A 23,343-nucleotide genomic window follows, 5' to 3' on the forward strand; every position below is an offset into this window, starting at 1 on the left:
GTCAAAGATTGTCAATATGACAGGAGCTGCAGGTTGGCCAATATTCCATCCACCCATCCGTCCAGCTTCTTCCGCTGATCCAAGGTGGGGTCGCGGGGGAAGCAGCCTAAGCAGGAAGGCTTCGCTCTCCCCTGCTGCTTCGTCCAGCTCTTCCCGGCGGATCCACTTGAAAGACATAGTCTCTCCAACGTGTCCTGGATCTTCCCCGAGGCCTCCTACCGGTCGGACTTGCCCTGAACACCTCCCCAGGGAGGCATCCAGGAGACGTCCTACCCGGAGTTAGGCAATATTACTTCTGAGGTTTTGCTTAAATGATCGTGAGAAAGGTAAAGTTACGTTGTTTGATGCAACACAAAAGCAGCGTTGGTTCCTTTTCTTGTATGGTAGAGTGTTCATCCTCACTCGATCCCACTCTGGTCTCGGTATTTCACCACTAGAACTGTCTCTGACTAACCAAAAAGCGTCCTTCTCATCCTCTCACCTTACACCACCCCTCCATCCCCTCGCTGCGGTCCCTGCTTCCCAGCTGGCTTTCATCCTCCCCAGGTTAGATTACTGCAAAGCACTGCCTGTCTGCCAGCATTCCTCAAAGCTTTTCATCTCTGCACCCATTCATCTGGAAGGGGGGGTGGGGAGATTCCACGGCCTTTCCGGGGCTGATGGGAAATACGCCCGCTGCTCCCTCGCTGCCCACTCAAGCAAGACACATGCATACGATGACGCGTACACACCGGGAAGCGTATAGTCTAAACACATGTGACGATGCGACGCTACACAACGTAACATGAGGCTAACACATTTTCCCAGCGAGAAGATTACGAAAGCGTCTGTCTGCCATGTTTCCCACAGACGTGTTTGTCCAAACAGTGAAAGCCGGATCAACTGTGGCAGCATCCAAACAAGAAGATTGTCTGTGTGTGAATTACAATTCAGCAAACTTCACTTTTACCCTGACGTGCACAGGTGTACGGTATCGGTGGGCATCCGTGTTTGTAGAACTGGGCTCGATTTCTGTTGTTATTGCACTCTGTGAATCAACACATGCCTTTAGGCGGGGGGTTTACCGCAGCCGCTCCTCTTGTTTTTTCCATTTCCTCGCTCTCTGCCTCTCCCTCTTGCGCTGTGCCGGCCATGCAATTTTGCTCCTCAGTGGGGGGAAACCACTCTTAATAGCAGAAAGCCAGTAGGTTTGATAAAAGAATAAAGGGAGATGAGGACAGAAACAAAAAAGAAAAATGCTCCTGCAGGGGCAAGCGACAGGGGGATACACACACACACGCACACGCACGCGCACGCACACACACACACAGGAATTCACACCTGCTTATCTCTGAGGAATTGGCTGCGAGCGGCTTCTGTTTTTAATTGGAGACTTTGGAGGCGACCTCATAAATCACTGCAAGTCGAAAAATAAAAAATCAAATGAGTCGCCACACGTGAAAGCGAGGCTTCCATGCATGTGTGCCAAAACATAAATGGGCACAAGCGAAGCACTGGATGGGAGTATCCATACATTGATACTCACACGATTTGGTATCGTTTGCTCTCATAAAGTATGCATATTAATTAATAAATGAATAATTAAATCTTCTGGGGTAACTTACTACATGCAGGCTTTTGTGTTGCGCCCCCCCAGCATAAAACTGAAATGAATTTCAAACACAAATGACATACTACGGACCGATAAATCCAAATATTGAAAATTGTTCCGATAACCGATACTTTAAAAACTCTCCAATGAGGCGAGATTACCCGTACCGTGCAGGTAAGCAAATCAGGCGCTCCTTTTTTTCTCCTGACTGTGGCGTTAGCGGCCTGTCCTAACTTTCCCTGAGCTCACTTGTAAACAAACATTCACTTTCAGAGGAAGACATTTTGTGGGCTGGTTGTGCCAAATGCTCCACGCTGAGGGGGGAGCACACAAAAAAAACGTATCAGCCACCTGAAACGCCAGCGTCGCTATGACGCCTGGGCTGGTCGGAGCGTGTGCCCAAATACAACACTGGGCCACGCCGGGTGGCTCCTCCCACTCTATACTCGGGTTCTCCTGGCCTCCGTAGCGACACACAGGCTGCTCGGAGCATGTGCCCGAATACAGTGCACCTTGCTGGGCCACGCCGGGTGGCTCCCTCTGCTCTATATTCTGGTTCTCCTGATAGTAGTGATGTGGTACTACCGTCAAATCTAAATGTAAAAAGTAGGTATAAAAATCGGTTAACTGGATCATATCGGTCTGGAGAAGCAGAAAGTTATCGGTATCAGTTTTTAGAAAAAGATATCGTGCATCTCTGATTTTGACACTATCAACTCCAGCTTTGATCATAAACACCTGATATTTGATTCATTTCTGTTTTTTCATCTTTATGATGAAAACTGAAGTTCACCCAAGTATACGCGGCACTAAATAATTGGCGCTGTATCGAATGAAAAGAACCAGTATCGCCCATGACTACTACACACACCGGCTCCGGTGTTACCGCTCACCAAAATAATGACCATTTTAAGTTTGTTATCTTTGACACAGATTTGATTGTGCAGATGTACCTCATGTTGTGTCTTGTGAGCGTGCAGTACGCGCCCGTGCATGTGTGAGGAATGTCAAATATTTGGTTTGTACCCCAGCATGGACACAGGTTTAGAAATTGGTGTGCAAAGGTCACTGGGATTGTGCACCATGTGTGTGTGTGTGTGTGTGTGCGTGTGTGTGTGCATGGGTGTCCAAAGTGTGTGGTAACAGGATCCAGGCTGATGTCTGCTCTCACTGTCTGGACTCCCCATCTATTATTCACACACACACCGCCATTCACCGTTATACCTCGTTGTTTACTAAACTTTCTGCTCATTTTGTGGTATTTTCTTTGAGTGTGTGTGCATCCTTATCTCCAAGGGAGTCACTCACAGCCCTCAATGAACTACGCTGCTGTCCCGGTAAACAAGCTGGAAATTAGTATTGACCACACAGAAGAAGCCAGACTGATAAGCAGGAAGAGACAGACGGAGACCACTTGTGGTGATGGTGGATGGATGGATTGGGGGGGGGGGGTTCAAAGTCATGGCCTCACCTTGATGTCAATAGTTCATTATCAGGCCTCATCTTCCTCAGCATCCTGTCTGAATTTGCTGCTGATTGATGGTCTGATGAAGATAGCCTCATCGCTATCACACACAGCTGGGGGGGATGTTTAGGACGCTGATCAAAGTCCGTCACCAGGCTGCATCAGAAGGGCTCTGATTCATACGAGATTCCTGTCCAGGTCATCATGGGTGAGGAATCCCAGTCTCCGGAGGCGGGATGATGTCTACGTGGAAGCACACCCTCGTCTTCCATTGTTGCTTTCATGGGCAGCACATCGTGTTTTGTTTTGCATTTTTGGTCTGCTTTGAGTTGAGATTATTGCTGGAAACTTGGAGAATGTGCACGTTGCATATTCCAGATGATAACTCACAGTTTGACATATTTACTACTCGTCTTCTGTACATACAGTATCTCACGACTCAGCATTTTTATTCTATCTTCTCAAGGGACACGACCACAGAAAAGGACATACATTAGAGTAGTCAGTGTACAGCTTGTATAGGAGAATAGATTCACTGTCCACTGAAAATGTCTCAACATTGTCTACTGGCAACACAACTGAGTAGCACAGGGGTGTTCAAAGTGCGGGCCGGGGGCCATTTGGAGACCACGTCACATTCTAAAAATTGAATTCAACAAGGACACTAAAAAAAAGAACAGTTGAAAAATCAGCAGTAATTTTACAAGAACAATGTTGTAGTTTTACAAGAATAAACCGGGAATATTGTTCTGCCCCTCTACTGTCCGATGGAGCGGGTGGGTGGGGTTGTCCATGGTGGAGAGCGGTTTGTCCAGCGTCCTCCACTCAGCCACTGGAGTCATCTTCCTCCTGGAGTCCATCACCAGCTCTTGGGTCTTGTCCACATTCAGCAGCAGGTGGTTTGCCCGGGACAACTCTACGATGTCCTGTACTCCACTCCACTTCCTGTCCATCTTTGACACACCCAACCACTGCAGTCATCAGAGAACTCCTGCAGGGGTCAGGTCTGTACTGGAAATCAGAGGCGTACAGAGTGAACGAAGAAGAAGAATGGAGACAGTGCTGCTCCACTACTGACCACAGCACCAGACAGGGAGCTCCCCTTGTCAGACAAGTAATCAGTAATCCAGGAGACAGTGGATGAGCTGGCATCCAGCCTGAGCAGCTTCTCACTCATCAGAAAGGGCTGAGTGGTCTTAAAGGTACTGGAGAAATCGAAGTACAAGATCCTCACAGCGCCCTTCCCACCATGCAGGCGAGAGTGAGCACGATGCAGCGCGTAGATGACAGCGTCGTCCACACCAACATGAGCTTGATATGCAAAATGCAGAGGGTCCAAAGAAGGGGGCCAGCAGGGGTGTCAGCTGAGCCAGCACGAGTCTCTCGAGGACCTTCATGACGCGTGACGTCAGGGCAACCGGTCTGAAGTCGTTGAGCCCAGATGGATTAACAGCCTGACAGACGATTGGAAAGTAGAACTCGGGCAGGCACTAGGAAACTCGGATGTCTTCAAAAATGCAGCATTTTCCCCAATCCGGTGTAACAAAAAAATGTAAGAAATCTCCTGGGCCTGGTCTGGGCCTGCACGAGTGCCTCCGGCAATGGGGAGCTGCGGTTCATACATGAATTCTAAAATGTATTGTGACATCCTGAAGCAGAAACTGCTTTTCCAAAATGGATTACAAGCCCAAATACTCCTCCCAGATGAGTGCCATCAAGGTGGTGGAGTGGCCAAGCAATTGGTCACCTGTGGGGGCATCCACACTGCCTATTTGGACAATAATGCCTTTATCTTGACCCATTTTTAGCGGATGGTGCATATATACTGCCATACAAGCTGCACACTGACTACTCGAAGCTAGGAGACTAACTGTATGCTGCCACACGCCTTGCAATGATTCAATCCGTAAGACTGCTGATTCTCAACACAATGTTGCTGATTTGCTGCCTGTTAGACTCCAGGGAGGGTGAACATGTTGACTTGTTTAATGGCCCCCAAAGCCTTTTAACTTGCACACAGTGGCCCTGCGGTCACAAAAATATAATAGCTTGTGTGCCGTTCTCGGAGCACGGCCACCAGGTTGCTCCACTAATAGAGACACACTTGCTGCCTCAAATTATGTCCCCCTCCTCCATGGGGTCCTTGAGGCCCAGGCGTGAGCTAGCTGCTGCAAACTGTGGCTCGTACCCGGGCAAAGAAGAGAGGAAGTAATTGGCTTGAAAGAAAAATGTGAATATCAGTTTTTTCCCGGGTGGGTTGGATATTTGTCAGCACCAAATGAGGCTCGTCAAGGGGGGGCCGCTACCTGTCGCCTGCAACATCCTGCTGTGGCTCTAATGAGATAGTAAAATAGGAATAGTATGGAAAGAGACAGACATGTGAAAGTGATGAAATTGTGTGGATTGCTTTGAAAAATGGCAAGAAAACGAAATGGCAAGGTACTGTAAGGGTGGGCCTGAAGTCCGAGTTCTTCACGTCCAACCATGCTTTTATGAGCTGGAAGCATCAAACGTCTAAATAGTCACGGCCGACGCCAGGATAACACACCAAACGTTGCATTTGGCACAATAAAACACATCAATTTGATAGGTTGGACTAGAGCGCCGCAGGTGGTTCAGTCAAACACCAGAGTAGCTTTCTGAGATAGGACCGCTCCCAACGCTCCGAGGCACCATAGCAGGGAGACCTGCCGCTCACCTCCTGAAGACGGGGAGGCGGAGGCTGCAGAAACGAGCCTCCAGTGCCTCCAGACACTTGTCCCCTTTCACGTCCGACACCACCATCCTTCGGAGTCACATCTCGTCCGCCTCTCACCGCAGCGTCTCAGCAGGATGGTGGTGGATAAGGTTAGATAAGCGCGCCTTTAATGCCACGGCGGTCAGTCAACGAGCCGGGGGTGCTCCTACGGCGCTTTCAGACGCGGTGTCACATCCCCAAATGACAGGTGATGGACACCTGTGTAGAAAAACATAAGTTGCCTCCCAATTTAAATGTTTTTTTCTCCACCTCTCACAGGCAGCCCGGTCTAAATAAGACCAAGAAGCATAAAGGTCATGTTTTCTAGCTTCGGCGATGCTGCAGTGACATTTCCCTGATATTGAAGAAGCATGGGAGGGAAACATTCATTAACTTCCTGCTGTGTGGAAGACAGAAAACAGACACAGTGAAGCGCTTTCCCTCCATGTTTAAAGTGGGAAGAAACCACGATGGACTTACCATGTCTATCATCGCAATTTTGCGTGACACATTCATGGTGCTTTCATGTTCTGCTCGTGCGTGCGTGGGTTTTCTCCGGTTACTCCGGCTTCCTCCCACCGTCCCAAAACATGCATCTTAGGTTCACTGGTGACTCTAAATTTCCCATAGGTATGAATGAGAGTGTGAATGGTTGTTTGCTTATATGTGCCTGCGCCCTCTCGTCCGAAGCCAGCTGGGATAGGCTCCAGCGTACCCCCTGCGTATGGGATAGCGAGGATAAGCGGCCTAGGAGATGGATGGATGACATTCATGCGCTAATACCTTCAGATTAACGTCAAATCATGCAAGCATCTTCCCTGAAGCTAACATGTAGTCGTTCCAGCAATGACTGACACTGATCCAGGCTTTTTCGGGGAGCGGGACACATTTTGGCAATCAGACATCCACCCATTGTATCGCTGTCGGAATGAATAGAGCGCGTGAAGAGACACCCTTGTTGCTTCCCTTCACAGCCGGTGTTCCTCTGATTGACAAGCTGCGTTTGGTTGACAAAGACGCCTGGAACAGTGGCTGGCTGTTTGCCGAGGAGGGAGGGGCTACTGTATTATGCTGCTGCCAGAACCAGCTCATTTCAGGATTGGTGGTTGCAGTTTGAATTAATCAGAGTACCGCGACAGCATGGAAGTATTTTATGTAATATGACCATTTGGCAGAAAGTCATAAGAAATACTGTAGTTCAACCCCAGCATTTATGGGCTTCATTTTCCTGCAGGATTCATTTTTTCTCCCAGGACTGCAATCTACCTGTGGTGAGGGGGTTGTGTCTCATAACGGGGAAGACACAACGTGAGTAATAAAATATGAAAAGCAAGGAGAAATACAAGAAATACAAATACATTTTATTCTGTCGCTTCTTTATGTTGTTTTTTTTTAATGTCACAAACAAGACAGAGCCGCGTGTGAGGGCTTTTATATGACATAGGGCCCCACAGCAATACGAGGAATACGTACTTTCATGCAAGTCTGGAAAAACACTGAACAAAGTTGCTAGATTTGCTTTTTGGAAAAGAGTATGCACGACTCATCCCTCCTGCTACGTCTTCTTATTCTCTGGCAGACCAGGGGGCACCGTTATAAAAACGCCCATGTTGATTGCATTGGAATCACAGCTGGTGGGAACGCGACGAGGACGAAGAAGCGGACTTTCACGGAAATGGAGGTGGAAATACTGCAAAAAGTGTCATATTTAGGAGACACGGCAGTGGCGACACTGGCGGCACGTCCGCTGTCGTCGCTGTGAACGGAGCAGGGCCAACCGAGGCAACAAAAAAAAAAGTGGTCCGATATCAACGCACACGTTTCCATTTTTAGTGAGCATGTTTCTGCATTTTTCCTAATTGATACCACATTTTAGGTGAATATAAGCTTAGCGAAATCTGTTTCTTTAGCGGTGGACGCAAAGACTCAAAACGGGGATGAAGTTATGTCGAAAACGAGTTGCTGTAATTCCACATGGCTACATATTTAACGTAATGATGATATTAACGCCATCAAAGTATGAGCTATATTAGAATTATTTTATGAGGAACTAATGTGTGTTATTTCAAAGCACAGCAAAACAAAACACCATCATTTTTTTGAAGAGGAAAGTCATTTACGCACACCAGCCTGACACTATCCATACAAATAAAGGCGGTGGTAATTAAATACTGATACTGATGACATACTTGACATATGCAACGAAAAACTGTCTTGCTTTTTGATAAATTGTCCAAAGAAAAGGCAGAAACGGAGCACTGAGGAATATTGGCTCTGCGTCTTGTGAACCTAAACCCTACGGAATTATTTCATTGAAGACTTGATGTTTGTTAGAATTAATATTCATCGAACACATAATATTACCACGATTGTAAAATAAAATGGTGAAATATTCAAGCGCTCTTTTAGTGCAGATACCACACTGGTGCGCAATGGTGCTTATGGCAAATGACAAATGATTAGCCATGAGGCTGCTAACTGAGAGTTTTGGCAGGATGTTGTTGTTTTTCAAGCCATGTTGTTCCTATTCTGTGTGCACTTTTCTGATGTGTGACGCGCGCCAGCGATTTGATTTCTGCGTCAGTAATGAAGGTTCTGTTGCTGCACACCTAGCATGCTGAGTTAACCTCCTGAGTTAGCCTGTTTCTTTGAGGTGGAAAAAGTCACAAATGACATCTGTTTATTTGGTGGGATCGCCATGAGCTCTGCTCTTAAAGCAAACAAAAAAAACAACAGTCGACTACGGACAAAATCTAACAAATCAGAATTGACTATGTCGAAGACAGCTCTAGACACGATGCAGACGAATGCATGCGTTTGTGCAGTCACCACTGACTTACATTACATGTACGCACGCGATATGCAAATATTATTTATTTATTTGATATTATGTATTATTTTATATTATTATTATTTCGCAAGGTCAGAGAATCACAATCTATCCCCCCTTTTTTGCCACATACAGTTTGTATCCCAATGCTCCAGCTATTGTTTGGTTTTTCAGACTTGCAAGTGGAGCCTGCAGCAAATTGATTCCATGCAAGTGCGCTTAGTTTGCAATGTGTTCCTTTTTTTGTGCCAGAATGTGCAACACAGCTAGAGTGCAGTCCTGTGGCTTTCACACCGGAATGGCTTCCCCTCTTCTTCTCCATCGCGCCTTCTGCTTGCCACAGAGAGGGACATGAAATAGCCATTTTTATTTCTTTCATTACAGAAAAAAAACCATCTGCACAAGTGCGGATCAGTATGCCACACATTCTGCACTTCAAGTAACTCAAGTCTTGGAAATATCTTGTCTAAGTGTTGACGTCGTTATCCTCATTGCCACTAGGGGGAGGATAAAGTTGACATCTTGCACACACATGCTCCTTACGATGCCAATGTTTTCCATACGTGTGTGTGTTTGTGTTTGTGTGAAACGTTATTCGGCGTGCAGATCTCTCACCTTCCCGCCGCAAGATGAAGTCGGTATTGGCGGCCCCTATTGTGTCGCGCTAATGTGATAGCGGAGATTAGCATTGTAATCCATTTAGCATAGAGCGGCTAATCCCCTTCATTGGCGCTGGAAAGGAATCAGATAATGCTGGCTACCACCACCGTGGCTGCCTTTATGGCTCTGAGGAGTTAACTTAAGGATATATTCATAATTATGACGGTGGCGACACCCAAAACCGCTGACTGAGAGAATGTAATTAATCATAACGGGACTCGCCCGTCTTTGCCACCATCTGCTTCCCGTCCAATTATCCCTGCTCTTTACCTGTGAAGCCCACAGCGGCGAGGAGCACGTTTAACAAGGCTCAGCTTCACACAACTGGAGCGCACGAGTGCTGAAAGTTGCTCGAGTGTCCGAAAATGAATCTCACTCCTTCTCCATGTCGCCAATCCCCCAAAAACCACAGAAAGAGTCCTACCAAGGATTATCCTTCAGCCAAGCCTCTGTTGTTGTCAAGTTGCCACAGCCATGTTTTAAGCGCTTGCGTGTGTCTTATATTCTGTTTTTCTTCCCCCCCCAGATACGAGTGGACGGCTCCTCACGGGCCCTGCAGTACGAGACGGTGCAAGCGGTGGAAAGCGGACCCATCCTGCGCGACATGGCCTTCTCTTCCGACCACCTCTACCTCTACGTCATGTCTGAGACCCAGGTTGGACATACAGTATGCACACACGTGCACACAAGTACATGGCGCTTCCTCAGCAAGGCGCATTTTATGATAGCATACACATGTACAGTACCACAGAAGTTCATATACTTCACCAGTACTGTGTAAATAGCAAGAGAATTGTGTCTTGCCTGCAGTCAAGCAAGGGGTGGTAGCGTCATGCTCTGGGGCTGCATGAGTGCTGCCGGCACTGGGGAACAGGAATTCCAACATGTACTGTGACATAGTGATGAGCGGATCGATACTGATGAAATATCAGTACTTCCCATACCAGCTCGTCATGCTCTGAAATCGATTCTCAAATTAAAATATCGATACTTTCGATACTTCAGCCATCTGCGGTGACGTTTGTCTGAAACGTTCAAACGTAAACGGAGCCATGTGTGAATTGTGAATAGTTTTCAATCTTATAGCAGCTCTTAATAATTATTTATTTTAATGGTTTTGCTATTAAACTTGTTGTCTATATTGTTTAAAATACCATTTTCACATATTTTATATGATTTTTTTCCTGTTGCATATTAGCTTGGCAATATTGTAACCTCAATATACTTCAGGGTTTAAAATAAATAAATAAATAACTTACATTTATTTGAAAATTAAGGATTTATTTAAAAAAGAATGTATTTAATGAATGAAATTCATTAAGTGTCTTGTATTCTACATGCCATGATATGAAATACACTACTTATTCAAATTTACCAGACTCATTAGGTGAATTTCCACAAATGCACAGGATCGGTATCGCTGATAGCAGCCTGACGTTTACTCAGTATCGGATCGGAAACGAAATCTGTGGTAACGCACATCACTACTGTGACATACTGTAGCTGGCAACCCCTCACAGCGAAACATGTCCTAAGTGTCAATATTTAGTGTGAGCACCATTGTTATCTAGCACTGCCCTGATCCTCTTGGGCATGAAATCCACCAGAGCTGAAGCTGCTCGACTTTAGACACCTTGCACTCCTCTCCATTGCTTGCTCCTCAGGTTCAGTTCTGGAGTAGAAATACTTGGCCACTCCTTCACCTTCAGCTTCCTTAGCAAGGTACTTGATCGTCTTGGAGGTGCGTTTGTGCTCGTGATCATGTTGGAAAACTGCCCAACTGTCCCGGTTGTCACAGTACATGTCGGAATTCACTTTTTTCTGCTGGCAGCACTCGTGCAGCCCCAGACCATAACACTACCACCACCGTTTTCTTACTGGTGTTGCCAGCTCTTTACACAAATAATGCCTCATTGATATAGTACCGTCCCTTGGGGGTGTACTCACTTGAATAAAGACCTCAGTTTTAGTGCACTGTTTTGTCATGCAATCCAATTATCAGTCTTGCAAATCTGTTAACCAGCAATTACATCTCTTCTTCCGCTCCTCTTAGCATCCGTAATTGGTCTGGGAGAAGAATATCGCATTAAAATGATTACCATTTCTCCATTTTCTTTCCCGTTTGTGGTAAATTCCCTCACGTCCCGCCACTTTAATTAGCGCATATTGAAAAATAAACACTAAGTGATTGTTTCTGTCCAGCTGGGCTGAGGGAGTGGCTTCCAAGTAATTAGTCTATTAGCCCAGTTAGGACGTAGACCTTCGTTAAGTGTTTTGGGTCGGGGAATTCTCACATGTATGCATATAATAACAATAATAATAACAATAATAATGAATACGCCTGCATAAAGGCTTTTGTAGTGATGATCCCAGCCTGAGCCATTAACAATATTAGGAGGCTCCCTGCTGTGTCGGGGCCTGGGACCATGACTCGAGGAGTTTTAAGATGTTACACAGGAGACAAGAAGCGAGCAAACCACAACAGGAGGTCGAGATCAGAGCAGGTCGTTTAGGATCCTCCCCCGCTGTTCTTAGCACACCCTTGGAACGTCCTCTATGGAGGCAAGTCCGGCAGGAAGGGGAGGTTGTAGGCTGTGTTGGGAGAGAGACCATCCTTGCATCCATTCTCTTGCCTATCCCCAGCCCGTCTTGCCAGATATTAGCTGAGGCTCAGAGCTAACCTGCTTGATAGTCAAATGCCCCCTGCAATATCGTGTGAGGCTGCCTCATTGAGCATTGAGCATATTTACACGTGGACACGTGCTAATTTTCTCCAGCCTCTGGAACCTCACTCCATTTGTCCATTTTGTAGACGATTTTTGTTATGTTATCATGTCCAGCATGTTGTCATGTCCGTTTCCTATTAGTTGCTGCAGGTGGAAAGTGTGTTCCTCAGCTTCCCTCTCAAGTGCTAACTGCTCCTCCACCGTGCAGCCGTAACCAAACTCCATGAGCCAAATATTCCTGCCGCTTGTAGCGCTGCCTCACCTTCACAGTATAAGCTGTTGCTCTCAAAGTGTGCTCATGAGACTCAATTATTTATATCCCGTGAAGCAAATGCAGATCTGTAAGTGTGAATTATTGAAAATGTGTACGATAGTGCAAGCGAGATCATTCAAAGTTTTTTTTTCCCCCATCTCTCCCCCCGAGGGAAACCCGACAACTAATATGAGCAGCATCAAAGATGCTGAGTATCAGCATTCTTTAATTTGGCGGTGGCGGCTTATTCGTCTCGTGGAGGTGTTTAGATGTGGCGTCCCAGTTCTCGTTTGCTGGCTGCAGTCGTGGTCTAACGAGGAAGCGATTGCAACGGAGCTTACGGTACTCAAAGCTGGAAGTTTTACCTTTTGTCCTCCCTCTAATGGTCTGTCATTGTTCCTACTGCAGATAGCACGCACACTTTCACACTTGGAGAGCAGGAGAGCTTTACGAGGCTGCAGAATGTCTGACTCAACAGACTGACTCAAGGTCATTGTCCGGATATTTCATGGTGGCAGCGTCCGAAAGTCTTTTCTGTTTGCAGCTAAATTCGGATTAGGAGGCATCTGGACATTTCGACTTGAATAGCAGGAGAAAATACATAACAAAGGATGTGAATAAATAGAAATCAACAATTGTTGTGTCAGTATAACATAAAAGACACAATAAAAGTGCAGAACTGAGGCTCAGAGCTAACCTGTTGACAGTCAAATGCACAAATCTAATGCAATAGAATAATTCAACTCTTTTTTTTTGTCAAATAAAAGCAACATTTGTAGAAAGGCACTGAAGTTGCTGACTACTCAAGCACTGGGAACCTCACTCCATTTATCATTTGATGATGGTGTGGATTTTTGTATGGTACAATTTAGTTAGTTTTTGGTTTGTGTGCCTCATGCCAGATATTAGCTTCCTTCATAACACCATCCTTTGAGTGGAGAGATGAATAACTAGCTAACTATAAGATTGATTTCCTCTATGAGAAACAACAAAAATGCAGAACTGAAGCTCAGAGCAAACTGCAGTCAAATGCACAAATCCAATGCAAGAGAATAACTGCACACTTTTGATGAGATATTGTCACATAAGAGCAACATTTGTACAAAGGTAATGAAGTTGCTAACTACTCTAGTACTGGGAGCCTCACTCCATGTATCACTTGTAGATGATTTTTGTGTTAGCTTTGTGTTTAGCTTCCTTCAAGTCACCGTCAGCAGAGAGAGAAATAAAAGCGATTGACATCTGAAAGGAGACACAACAAAAGTGCAAAACGGAGGCTCAGAGCTAAGCTGCTTGGTAATCGAATGTGCAATTACACAGAGTGAGTCCACACTATTTACTGTCAACCATGCTCACATGTAGACGCATGTCTCTACAAAGGCGCTAACTTCGGGGAACCTCACTCCATTTCTTATTCGTAGATGGTTTTGTCAATTTTTGTGGATTTTGTGCTGGTTTTCTGTTTGTTTAGTAGGTGAAAGTGTGGGGTCTCATGCCAAATATCAGCTTCCTTCAGGTCACCGGCCTTTGAGCGGAGAGATAAATGGAAACGATTGATTGCATCCCAATCGTTTGTCATGCCTTGGCGGTCCGGCAATAGATTGCTTCCTCCGTTTGACCTTTTGAGGACGTCAAGTGAAAACATTATTGCACCTGGAGCTGCCACTAAGCCGCTTCATGATATGACAGATCGAGCGGCACGTCAGGCGTGACGCCAACGTGTCCCACGTCGGGACGTAGCGTAGCAGCAAGAGTAGAAGACGTTGACTGTGAGTACGGTACGGCACTAAGCCAAGGCTGATGGAAGTGCAGCTTGGTGATTAATTCCCCATCTCCACAGCAGGTTGTCCATTACTATTCCCATCCATCCCTGCGCATATAAATAATAATTCTCTTTGATTGTAGCCGATCCGCCGGCAGTAATGAGCATAACCGTGAGATATGTAATTGGAGACGTGGCGCTGCACATGCATTACTGGCACAGTGGGGTTTATTGGTACATTACATACACACGTGCGTTTAACGAAATTATCTCTTATTAATTGCGCGCCGTCGCCCAGCAGTATCGGCCGCCATAGTAACAAGGAAGCAAGAGATAGGAGAGGTTTGTTGTGCCCTGCAGGCTCTGATGCAGTATTGCACAAGAGATCCTGTAGGCACAGTTTGCACAGTCGAATTTGCTAGATTTAAAAAATAAATGTGCAGTGGAACCTTGATGGAGTCATTAATCCCTTCCCGAATCAATGTTTTCCAGAAGAAATCATGTAAAGCAAATTGATCCGTTCCAGAAAGCCAAGGATGTTAACACAAAACACGCTTTCATAGTTTTACAAGTACAGCTTTACATGCAGAAAACACTTTGAATTGCATACAAATACGTATGAATGATGAATGAAGGGAGAAATGAACACTTTTACCTTGACTGAAGACGTGATTGTTGACAAACACGGCGATGTGGCATCGAGATCCCCTCGGACACGACCTTCATGTTTTTCTACGAGTTTCTATTTCTTGAATTCAATAGTTCCGCTGAAAATCAACATTTTTTTAATCCCACATTTATCTTAACATCAAGTTGGGCTACAATAGATCCCCGCTTTTCGCGGGAGTTGGGTTGCAGAAAATCTGTGAATTTGTCGTAATATTTGTCCACTGGATGGCACCACATGGTGTCCTACTGTTAGCGCGTTGTCCTCCCAGCGAGGAGATGGGGGGTTCAAATCTGTGCTGGGGCATCTCTGTGTGGACTTTGCATCCTCTCTCCATGCGTGCTTCCCCCCACATTCCCAAAACATTCATGCTAGGTTGGTTAATTGGAGACTCTAAATTGTCCATAAGTGTGAATGGTTGTTTGTATATACTGCATGTGCCCCACGACTGGCTGGCGACCAGTCCCGGGTGTACCCGCCACATTTTTTACCCTTGCCTGTGCCTTGCTACTGAAATGATAAGTGAGGGAATTCTAAGCGTCACGCAGCGTCGTCTGTTGTCATGGCGGCGAGGGCACAGTGCAGACAAGGGGCGCACTGGGTCGTTTCGCCCGTCGTTGTTTTCTGTATTTTTGATAAGAAAATGTTGAATGAATGATATCGGCGCTCATGTGACCTCAAGTGGGCACATCTGCCACCCGACCAAGTGTTAAATGGTAAAGATACGACGCCATTGTTCCGTCTAGCCGCTCTGCGCATAACTAAACATCGGCCTTCACTTGCAGCCTCGTGTGTAAAGCGCATCAGGTCGGATCTTCTTTATCTAATGCAAATAAGCCTCGGCACAGCAGGGGTGGAGGGAGCCCAAAACACACCAGTTGCTTCCTTGCTCTCCCAGCGCTCCCATTGTTTTTCCGCACCACTTTGACAAGCAGATACAAACATACCTCCCCCCCACACCCCCGCCCCCGTGCACAAGTCTATCACACACACACGGTGCAGTGTAGCTTACGCAGTCGGGTGTCATCTGTGACAGCGTGTGTGAATCACCTTGAAATTTGGGCTGCAGAGCGAGCGAGGGAGCATTGATCTGGCACGCTTTTAGGGAAGAGATATAGTTGGCATCCAACAGCCTGCAAGTTACAGGCTGTGCTTTAGAGATAGCATGATAGAGCCGTACTGTACTGGCATGTCTGATCTCTTTACTTGCAGTCATGCCCTACCTACTTAACTGCTATATCTTGCATTCTTATTTTACAATGGTTTGTGTGCGCATTGGTACATGAAATCATAGCCGCAATGCTACAACAGAATGCTATGGGATTATGTGTAGGATGTGTGTCGTCTAAATTCCTTTTGTGTGTCTGTAGCTTTAATGCTAATGAGCTGTCCACGCGTCCAATGTGTTTGTCCACGCCAGCGCTACTGCACACTTTAGCCACTTTTTTTCCATAAACAGTGGTACCTTGGTTGTCGTCGTTAATTTCATCCCAAAGGGTTAAAATAAAAAAAAAAAAAAGGCCGGTACTAAATCCGTTCTAGACACCCATTTTTATTGAGTATAATTATAATTTTAGATGGAGAAAAGAATGCAAAATAACTGCATGGCGGGTTATTTAGCAGTCACACTCACTAAAAAATGCAGGGCCTTCTCACCGGGCTCTCTAAGCGGACTGTCGAAGCGATCTGTAAAACAGCTGCAGTACATCTACAATGCTGCTGCTCGAGTCCTGACTAGAACCAGGAAATGTGAGCATATTAGTCCAGTACTCAGGTCTCTGCACTGGCTTCCTGTCGCTTAGAGAATAGGCTTTAAAACAGTTCGGTTTGTGTACAAGTCTTGGCATGGTGTTGCGCCAATGTACGTCTCTGACATGTTAAAGCCACGTAAGCCATCTGGAGTTCTGTACGACTTGTGCTTCATAAAAAAACTTGCCTTGCCTTTCCAGGGACAGTGGGTCAGCAACATGTAGGGTGCTTTGTTTGGACACTTGATTTTGCAGTGCGATACATCCATCCAACTTCTCCCGACTATCTGAGGTCGGGTCGCCGGGCAGCAGCCTAAGCTGGAATCCCAGACTTCCCTCTCCCCAGCTACTTCGTCCAACTCCTCCCGGCAGATCCCGAGGCGTTCCCAGGCCAGTTGTGAGACATTATCTCTCCAATGTATCCCGGGTATTCCCCGAGGCCTCCTACTGGTCGGATGTACCCTGAAGACCTCCCCAGGGAGGCATCCAGGAGGCTTCCTGGCCAGATGCCTCATCTCGAGTCGCCTCATCTGGCTCTTCTCAATGTGGAGGAGCAGTGGTTGTACTCCAAGTTTCTCCCGGATGACAGTGTTTTTCCACCGCTTGTACCCGCGATCTTGTCCTTTCGGTCACTACCCAAAACTCGTGACCATAGCTGAGGGTAGGAACATAGATCGACCGGTAAATTGAGATCTTTGCTTTTCGGCTCAGTCTGCATCACTGCAGACGCCGCACCAATACGCCTGTCGATCTCTTGTTCTTGAGATAGGATCTCATCCCCAGTCCAGAGACAGAACCCCACCCATTCCTGGGCGAGAACCATGGACTCGGACTTGCTGGTGCTGGTTCTCGTACCAGCCGTTTCACACTCGCTGCGAACCGATCCAGTGAGATCATGGCCCATCGAAGCCAGCAGGACCACATCATCTGCAAAAAGAAGACCCAATCCTGCAGCCACCAAACTGGATGCCTTCAACGTCCTGGCTGTGCCTCGAAATCTAGGCGGTACAATACAGCACAGGGCAAATGAACTAGTTTGTTAAGTGCAATATTGTACAAAAACCGAGGCAGAAATTTTAGACAAAATCCCAATCATACCAAAACACGAGCATACGAAAACTGGGGTTTGACTGCTAACGTTCTGTTGCATTTAACAGCGCCGCTGAAGAAAAATCTGTAGCACCTGTTGCGAACTGACGGATTGTTGCCAAATCTTTATTGTAAGATGTGTAGTGAAGCCTGAACTTTAAAACTTTAAAGCTTCTCTCAAAAGTGGAGCAAACAAGTGAGGGATATGACACGTTGGACCGCTAACACTTGTTCCTGGTGCTTTTCTGCAGCTTTCAAGGATGCCCGTGGAAGCCTGTGGTCAGTACTCCACCTGCGGCGAATGCCTGGGCTCAGGAGACCCTCACTGCGGCTGGTGTGTCCTGCACAACACGTGAGTACGCCATGCAACCACAGCCAAGAGACGCTGCACTGATGGCTCTGATGACTCCCGTTAAAGCCAATTTGTACACTAAATTGTTCACTTTCCTGCCTATCCTCGATTCAACTCGAAGCGCGTCCATCCAGCCGTCGCCGTCTTTCCATCTGTCGCAAGCGCACACGTTCGCACTCCCCGCCAGCTGTCAAACTCCAAGATGGGAGTAGAGATGGTGTCTGGCGTGCGAGAGGAGGGGAGAGCGCTTGATTTCCCACTCGGCTGTAAATTGAAAATGGCTTTCTCGTGTCAGTGCTAGCCCTCTGGGGTATGGCATGTGTGCGAGGCTCGATGTAGGAGCCCCGCATTTAGCACCTTCATCCCTGCTGGCGCTGTGAGGACGCGGCTGAGGGGAGCATATTGACCGAAAAAGTGCAAGGTGCGAGGAAAAAAAGAAGGATCGAGGGGTAGACAGAGAGACGTGTGAATGGACTACTGGACCATTTTTACACGATTTTGTAAGAAACTGTGTGATATTTTTAAACATTTAAGACATTCAACAACAGCAAAGCCTTTTAAAGCGTATTTTAATGGATCATAATTGCACATTGAGTAGAAGAATTACAGTAATTAATCATGAAGGGCTTGGATGGCCCCCTATAGGTTTCTAGAGTGTTTGCTTGTTTGTAATGCTGCACATTTTAGGGCATGATAGGAGTGTGTGTGTGTGTGTGTGTGTGTGCGTGTGCGTGTGTGTCTGTGCAAGGCCATTAACGCTCTGGACATCCAGCAAATGGGTGTCCACAGATTGGCCTGTCACACTTTAGCCTGATAGAATCTGCCTCAGCCGTCTTCTCACACACACACACACACACACACACACACACACCCACACACACACACACACACGCACGTACACACACACACAACCAAAATCAATTCCATAAAACACATTTCAAGGAGTATTTGCTTATTAAAACGGCTGGATACTAATTGTAATAAGGCTAACTAAGACCTGCGGGTATACAGTACTAGTCATCGGGGCTACGACTAGTAGTTCTTCTGAAGAGGAGAATTTAAATGCGTATGATGGAAGCGGCCACAGGGAGCGATCCGGATAGCAATTATTAAGCTATCGCGGAATTAGCATCGCTTCCCGGCCCTTAAATGTGCTATCAAAGTGCAAACGGCTGATCGTCTTAACACCCGTGCTAAATGCGATGATAATGCAACTTGTGGAAATGTGGCTTCCAATCTGTCTGCCTGTCACGCTTGACGGGAGCCTTGACGGCCTAGTTAGCCGCTTGCACTGACTGACAGCTGACAGATTGGCATTACTGGAGGTGGCGTATCCGCCATGGAGCATATGGGCTCCTTGCAGAGACTCCTGGGATGAGTTTGCATGCAGAGTCTTAATGCTGCACTGTTTTAAAACATTTTTACACAATGAACAGTGGGTCCAGTCTGGTCCAGTCTGGTCCAGACCAAAACAAAATGTCGGCTGGTCTGGAAGCAGCTGAGCTGAGGGTGTTGGAGTTTGCATCCATTCAAAGTCAAAGCAAGGAGGCACTTTTGAGTGCTTGTCAGCATCTCCTGTTGATTTCCTCCCATGCACTATTGATTGCCTTTCTCCTCCTCGTTCTTCCCTCGGCTCTTCTGGCCGATCTATAGAGTAAATAAAGCCTATGCTGATAGAGAGCAGGGCGCGGGAGAGAGGCTGGTTATTTTCAAGGTTGATTGGATACAACACAACTATCCAAAAAGAAGACTTTTAAGCGACTAAGGTGTTATCTTTCCCGTGTCCACGCCCCCTTCGTGTTGTTGATGATGGCAAGAGGCGGCCGGCGAGTCGGCTGAAGTCTGTAAACTATTACTTTTCACTGTGCTGTCCATCTGTTGTGAATGAAAACATGGCGCATTTGCCAGAGGATTGTTCATTTTCAGCCTAAAATAACAAAGCAACACAAAAAGCCACACGATTGTTCCTCATGACCAAAAATGTCCCACTGAAAACACCACGTTTCCAATGAAAGCCTTAAAAATATATACACTGTAGATTCCCGGCCATTTTTCAAAAAACAACACCTTCAGTAGCGGCCATTTTAGAAAGATTTTGACTGATCTTTCAAGGCACACATATAATATTGTGTTCTATGGCTCCGTAAGCATGGAACCTACCAAAAGGAAGATTAGACTCCCGTTTTTCATCAGAAAAAAACAGTTTGTTTCTACCTTTTTCCGTTCTTTAGTAATTAGCAGTAGACCATAGGTAAGTTTCAGGAAAATATCAGTTCCCAACTATCTTTTTGTGAAAAGATACATTTCAAGCATGACTTTCACTTTGACGCAGATGTTTTTTTGCTTTTGTGACAGCTGAAATATTTAATTTTTTTTTTAATTTGCATAAAAATCACAATTTATTTACAAATACAACATGAACTATCTACAATTTTCACATTCAGAACTGATCTATGTGTGCGCAAACGCGTTAAAATCCCCCTCTAATGCGCAACCTTCTGCACGCTACACTCCTCCACGCTCTCTCATTTCCTCCTTCCTGTCATGTGTGATTCTTCCGTTGACATGATCCCTGCCCAGCTCTTATTGAATGCACTTCTGCCACCTTGTGGTCGTTTTTATGTCTTAAAAGTGCTCTGAAATGTTAATGCATGCTTGTAGCGTTGCATCATCACCTCTTTTTGCCTCTCCCGCAAAAAAACGTTGAAAAAACCCGCATAAAATGCATATTGAAGCACATTATACACAGTATATTTTGCTTAAATTAAAAATTCTCAAGCATAAAAATGGCTAAATGAACTCAAATACAAATATAGGCCATTAAAAAGATGCATTCAAATTGAGCAAGTAGTATTCCACATTGAGAGCAGACGTGATCACCAGAACAGCAGGCTTTTATTGCAGGTTTAAGTGATATCACAACAAATATCGGCCGATAACAATATTGTTTTGTATCGAGGGATTACTGTTCATCAAGACACAAATAGGAGTTAAAATTCTGGCATGTGCAGTGCAAAGAACAGGAAGACATAAAAATGTCAAAAACAAAGATAAAAATAAGATTCAAGTAGAACAGGAGTGATCAAATAGGAATACATTGTTAAAAGGCAACATTACTCGTTTATTTAATTATGAATTACCACTGAAATGACGTGGTGTCTTTGAACGCAACCTCTCATTGCTCATAATAACGTGATGAAATTAGGATTCAAATGTTCTGCTACTGTTAAAGAGACTTTAGGTCAGTAGAGTTTCAGACACGCGTTCTTGCAGCTTGATTTGATGTTTAGGTTCATTTGGAGCGTACAATACGCACAAATCGATTGTCTTGTGTTTAGCGGTCTTTTCATAGAACACAGTAAACATGGGCATATTTCAGACATAGTTACAAATGGGGATTAATCATTATTAGTTCATTTGAAAACTGTGATTAATCTGAATTGTAGTCGTTGGACAGCTTTACTAAAAATACAAGTGGACTCCTTGAGTGAGATTTAGGGTTGAGTTAAAAACACTTCTTCTTTTTTCCACCAGAGGGCGATTTTCCTTTCATAACTTTCTATTAATATTCAAACTGACTGTGGTATTTAGCAGTGGGGGCCTTTAATTTATTCAAAGCTGTCTTTTCGACCTGAGGATGCTTGCACCTGGGCTCTGATGTGTGTCCCTTGAGAGTGTGTGTGCATGTGTGCATGTGTGTGTGTGTGTTGGGGGGGTTGTCACCTGCTGCAGAAGGAGGGAACTTGAGGGAAGGGAACAAGGTCAAGAAGTGACAGGGGCATCAGGATGGAACCGAGCGTTGCACCTTCAAGTCGCTGTCACTGCCTCATGCACACACACGTGCACACGCACACACACACACGCCCCAGACACCCCCATGAGATGGCAGTTTGTTAAGACTGTAAGATGCTATTGGGTAAACATCAGAGGATATTTCATGAAGCTGAGGTCACACAGTGTATACATAAACCATGTGACGGCCATATTGTCTTTCATAGGATCGATACGGTGCTGTTTTCCTACATTATCTCTAAAGTGTCATTTCTTGCACTGATGAAAGGCTGCACGGCCTGAGGGTGTACGGGCTTATACTCCATCCACAGCGGGGTCATGGCCAGTGGGCCAGGTAATGACTCTCCCACGGGGGCCTCTCCATGTGTGTCCATGTGGACCAGCACTCTTAATGACGCTCCGTGTGTCATTTGGTCGTTTCTCCTGCATTTACTCACCAGAAACCATGTGTAAAAGTGTCACACAGCAACACTTGAATGATATGAAAGCTTCAAAAACACACGTGTAGGGATGTGTATGACACGATAGACGCGCAGATGCCCAGATTGGGGCTTTGCAGGAATCGAATAGCTTTCATTCCACAGCTCGCTTGACCTTCTCCATGCCTCACATTAGATATGCATTACACCAGAGTCTCGCCAGACAGGTTTCATGTCTGCACTCTACCTACAAACATATGGAGGCACAGCGCAGAGCGTTCAGAAATGGCGAAAGCTCGCAGTCTTGCATTTTTATTTAGTGGCAAATGTGGTTTTGTGTTTACTTTCATGTTGATGTGTTGTTTTTTTTCAATTATGCACGCTTTGCATCGCTCTTAACCGTGCAAGGAACCACGTCTGGGAGCTTAAGCTAAATGGATACCTATTTGGAAGGCATGGAATTATGTGTTTGCTTTTTTTCACCAAACAGGCAAAAAAAAGACAAATCAAAGTGAAAAACAGCTTTATGGGACGTATAGCATTTCATATGATGTCCTTCAAATATAGAAGGGGAGAAAAATAGCAACAGCAAAAAAAATAGACGCAGAAGAAAAGAAATATAAATAAGATCCAATATCGCTGTGTTGACTAATTGATGGGCGCAAAAGTCAAGCAAGCAAAACAAAAACAAAATCAGTCTTTCTGGTTGAATGTAAATATAAAATATAAAAAATATGATCATGAAATCAGTTTTAATAAAATGAATTATAGTCATTTAAATATTACATATAAAAAATATTGTAAAAATGAAACCGCATAATAAATAAAAACATATATCTAGAAAAGAAGTGTATTTAGGTATTTACATATTTGTAAGCTCCAAGAGGACCTGCTCATGTAAATTGCAATCACTAAAAATGACCAGTATATTAAATATATATAATATGTATGTATATAATCATAATAATAATCCATACAAAAACATTTAGGTGTAAAAAAAGCCATTTTTTCCAATAATTTCACCCTATTAAAAGAGAACAGCTAAATTGGCTCACCGTTGCCCCTGAAGGAACCAAGCAGTACTACAAGAGAAACCTAACTGGGTGGCAAAATGTGCTGTTTGTCTTGATTGGAGGGCGTGGCCGATGCCTGGGGTGTCCAAGCTTTTTCCATCCAAGGCCGCATAATGAAAAAGGATGGAGGGGCAGCTTTAATATTTTACACGTAGATATGCTAAGCGGTTAAATAGATT

General features: G+C 45.3%; 1 protein-coding gene across 1 annotated transcript in view; it reads left to right on the forward strand.

Moving 5' to 3' along the window:
• Positions 1–23,343, forward strand: part of plxna4 (plexin A4) — a 159,109-nt gene that overhangs the window by 98,696 nt on the left and 37,070 nt on the right. Inside the window, exons 4-5 of the mRNA XM_054753811.1 lie at positions 9,810–9,938; positions 17,780–17,880. Of these exons, the coding sequence (XP_054609786.1) occupies positions 9,810–9,938; positions 17,780–17,880 (230 nt within the window). The remainder of the gene's footprint in view (positions 1–9,809; positions 9,939–17,779; positions 17,881–23,343) is intronic.

The sequence above is a fragment of the Dunckerocampus dactyliophorus genome, chromosome 15 (assembly GCF_027744805.1).
Source record: "Dunckerocampus dactyliophorus isolate RoL2022-P2 chromosome 15, RoL_Ddac_1.1, whole genome shotgun sequence".
Classification (NCBI taxonomy): Eukaryota; Metazoa; Chordata; class Actinopteri; order Syngnathiformes; family Syngnathidae; genus Dunckerocampus; species Dunckerocampus dactyliophorus.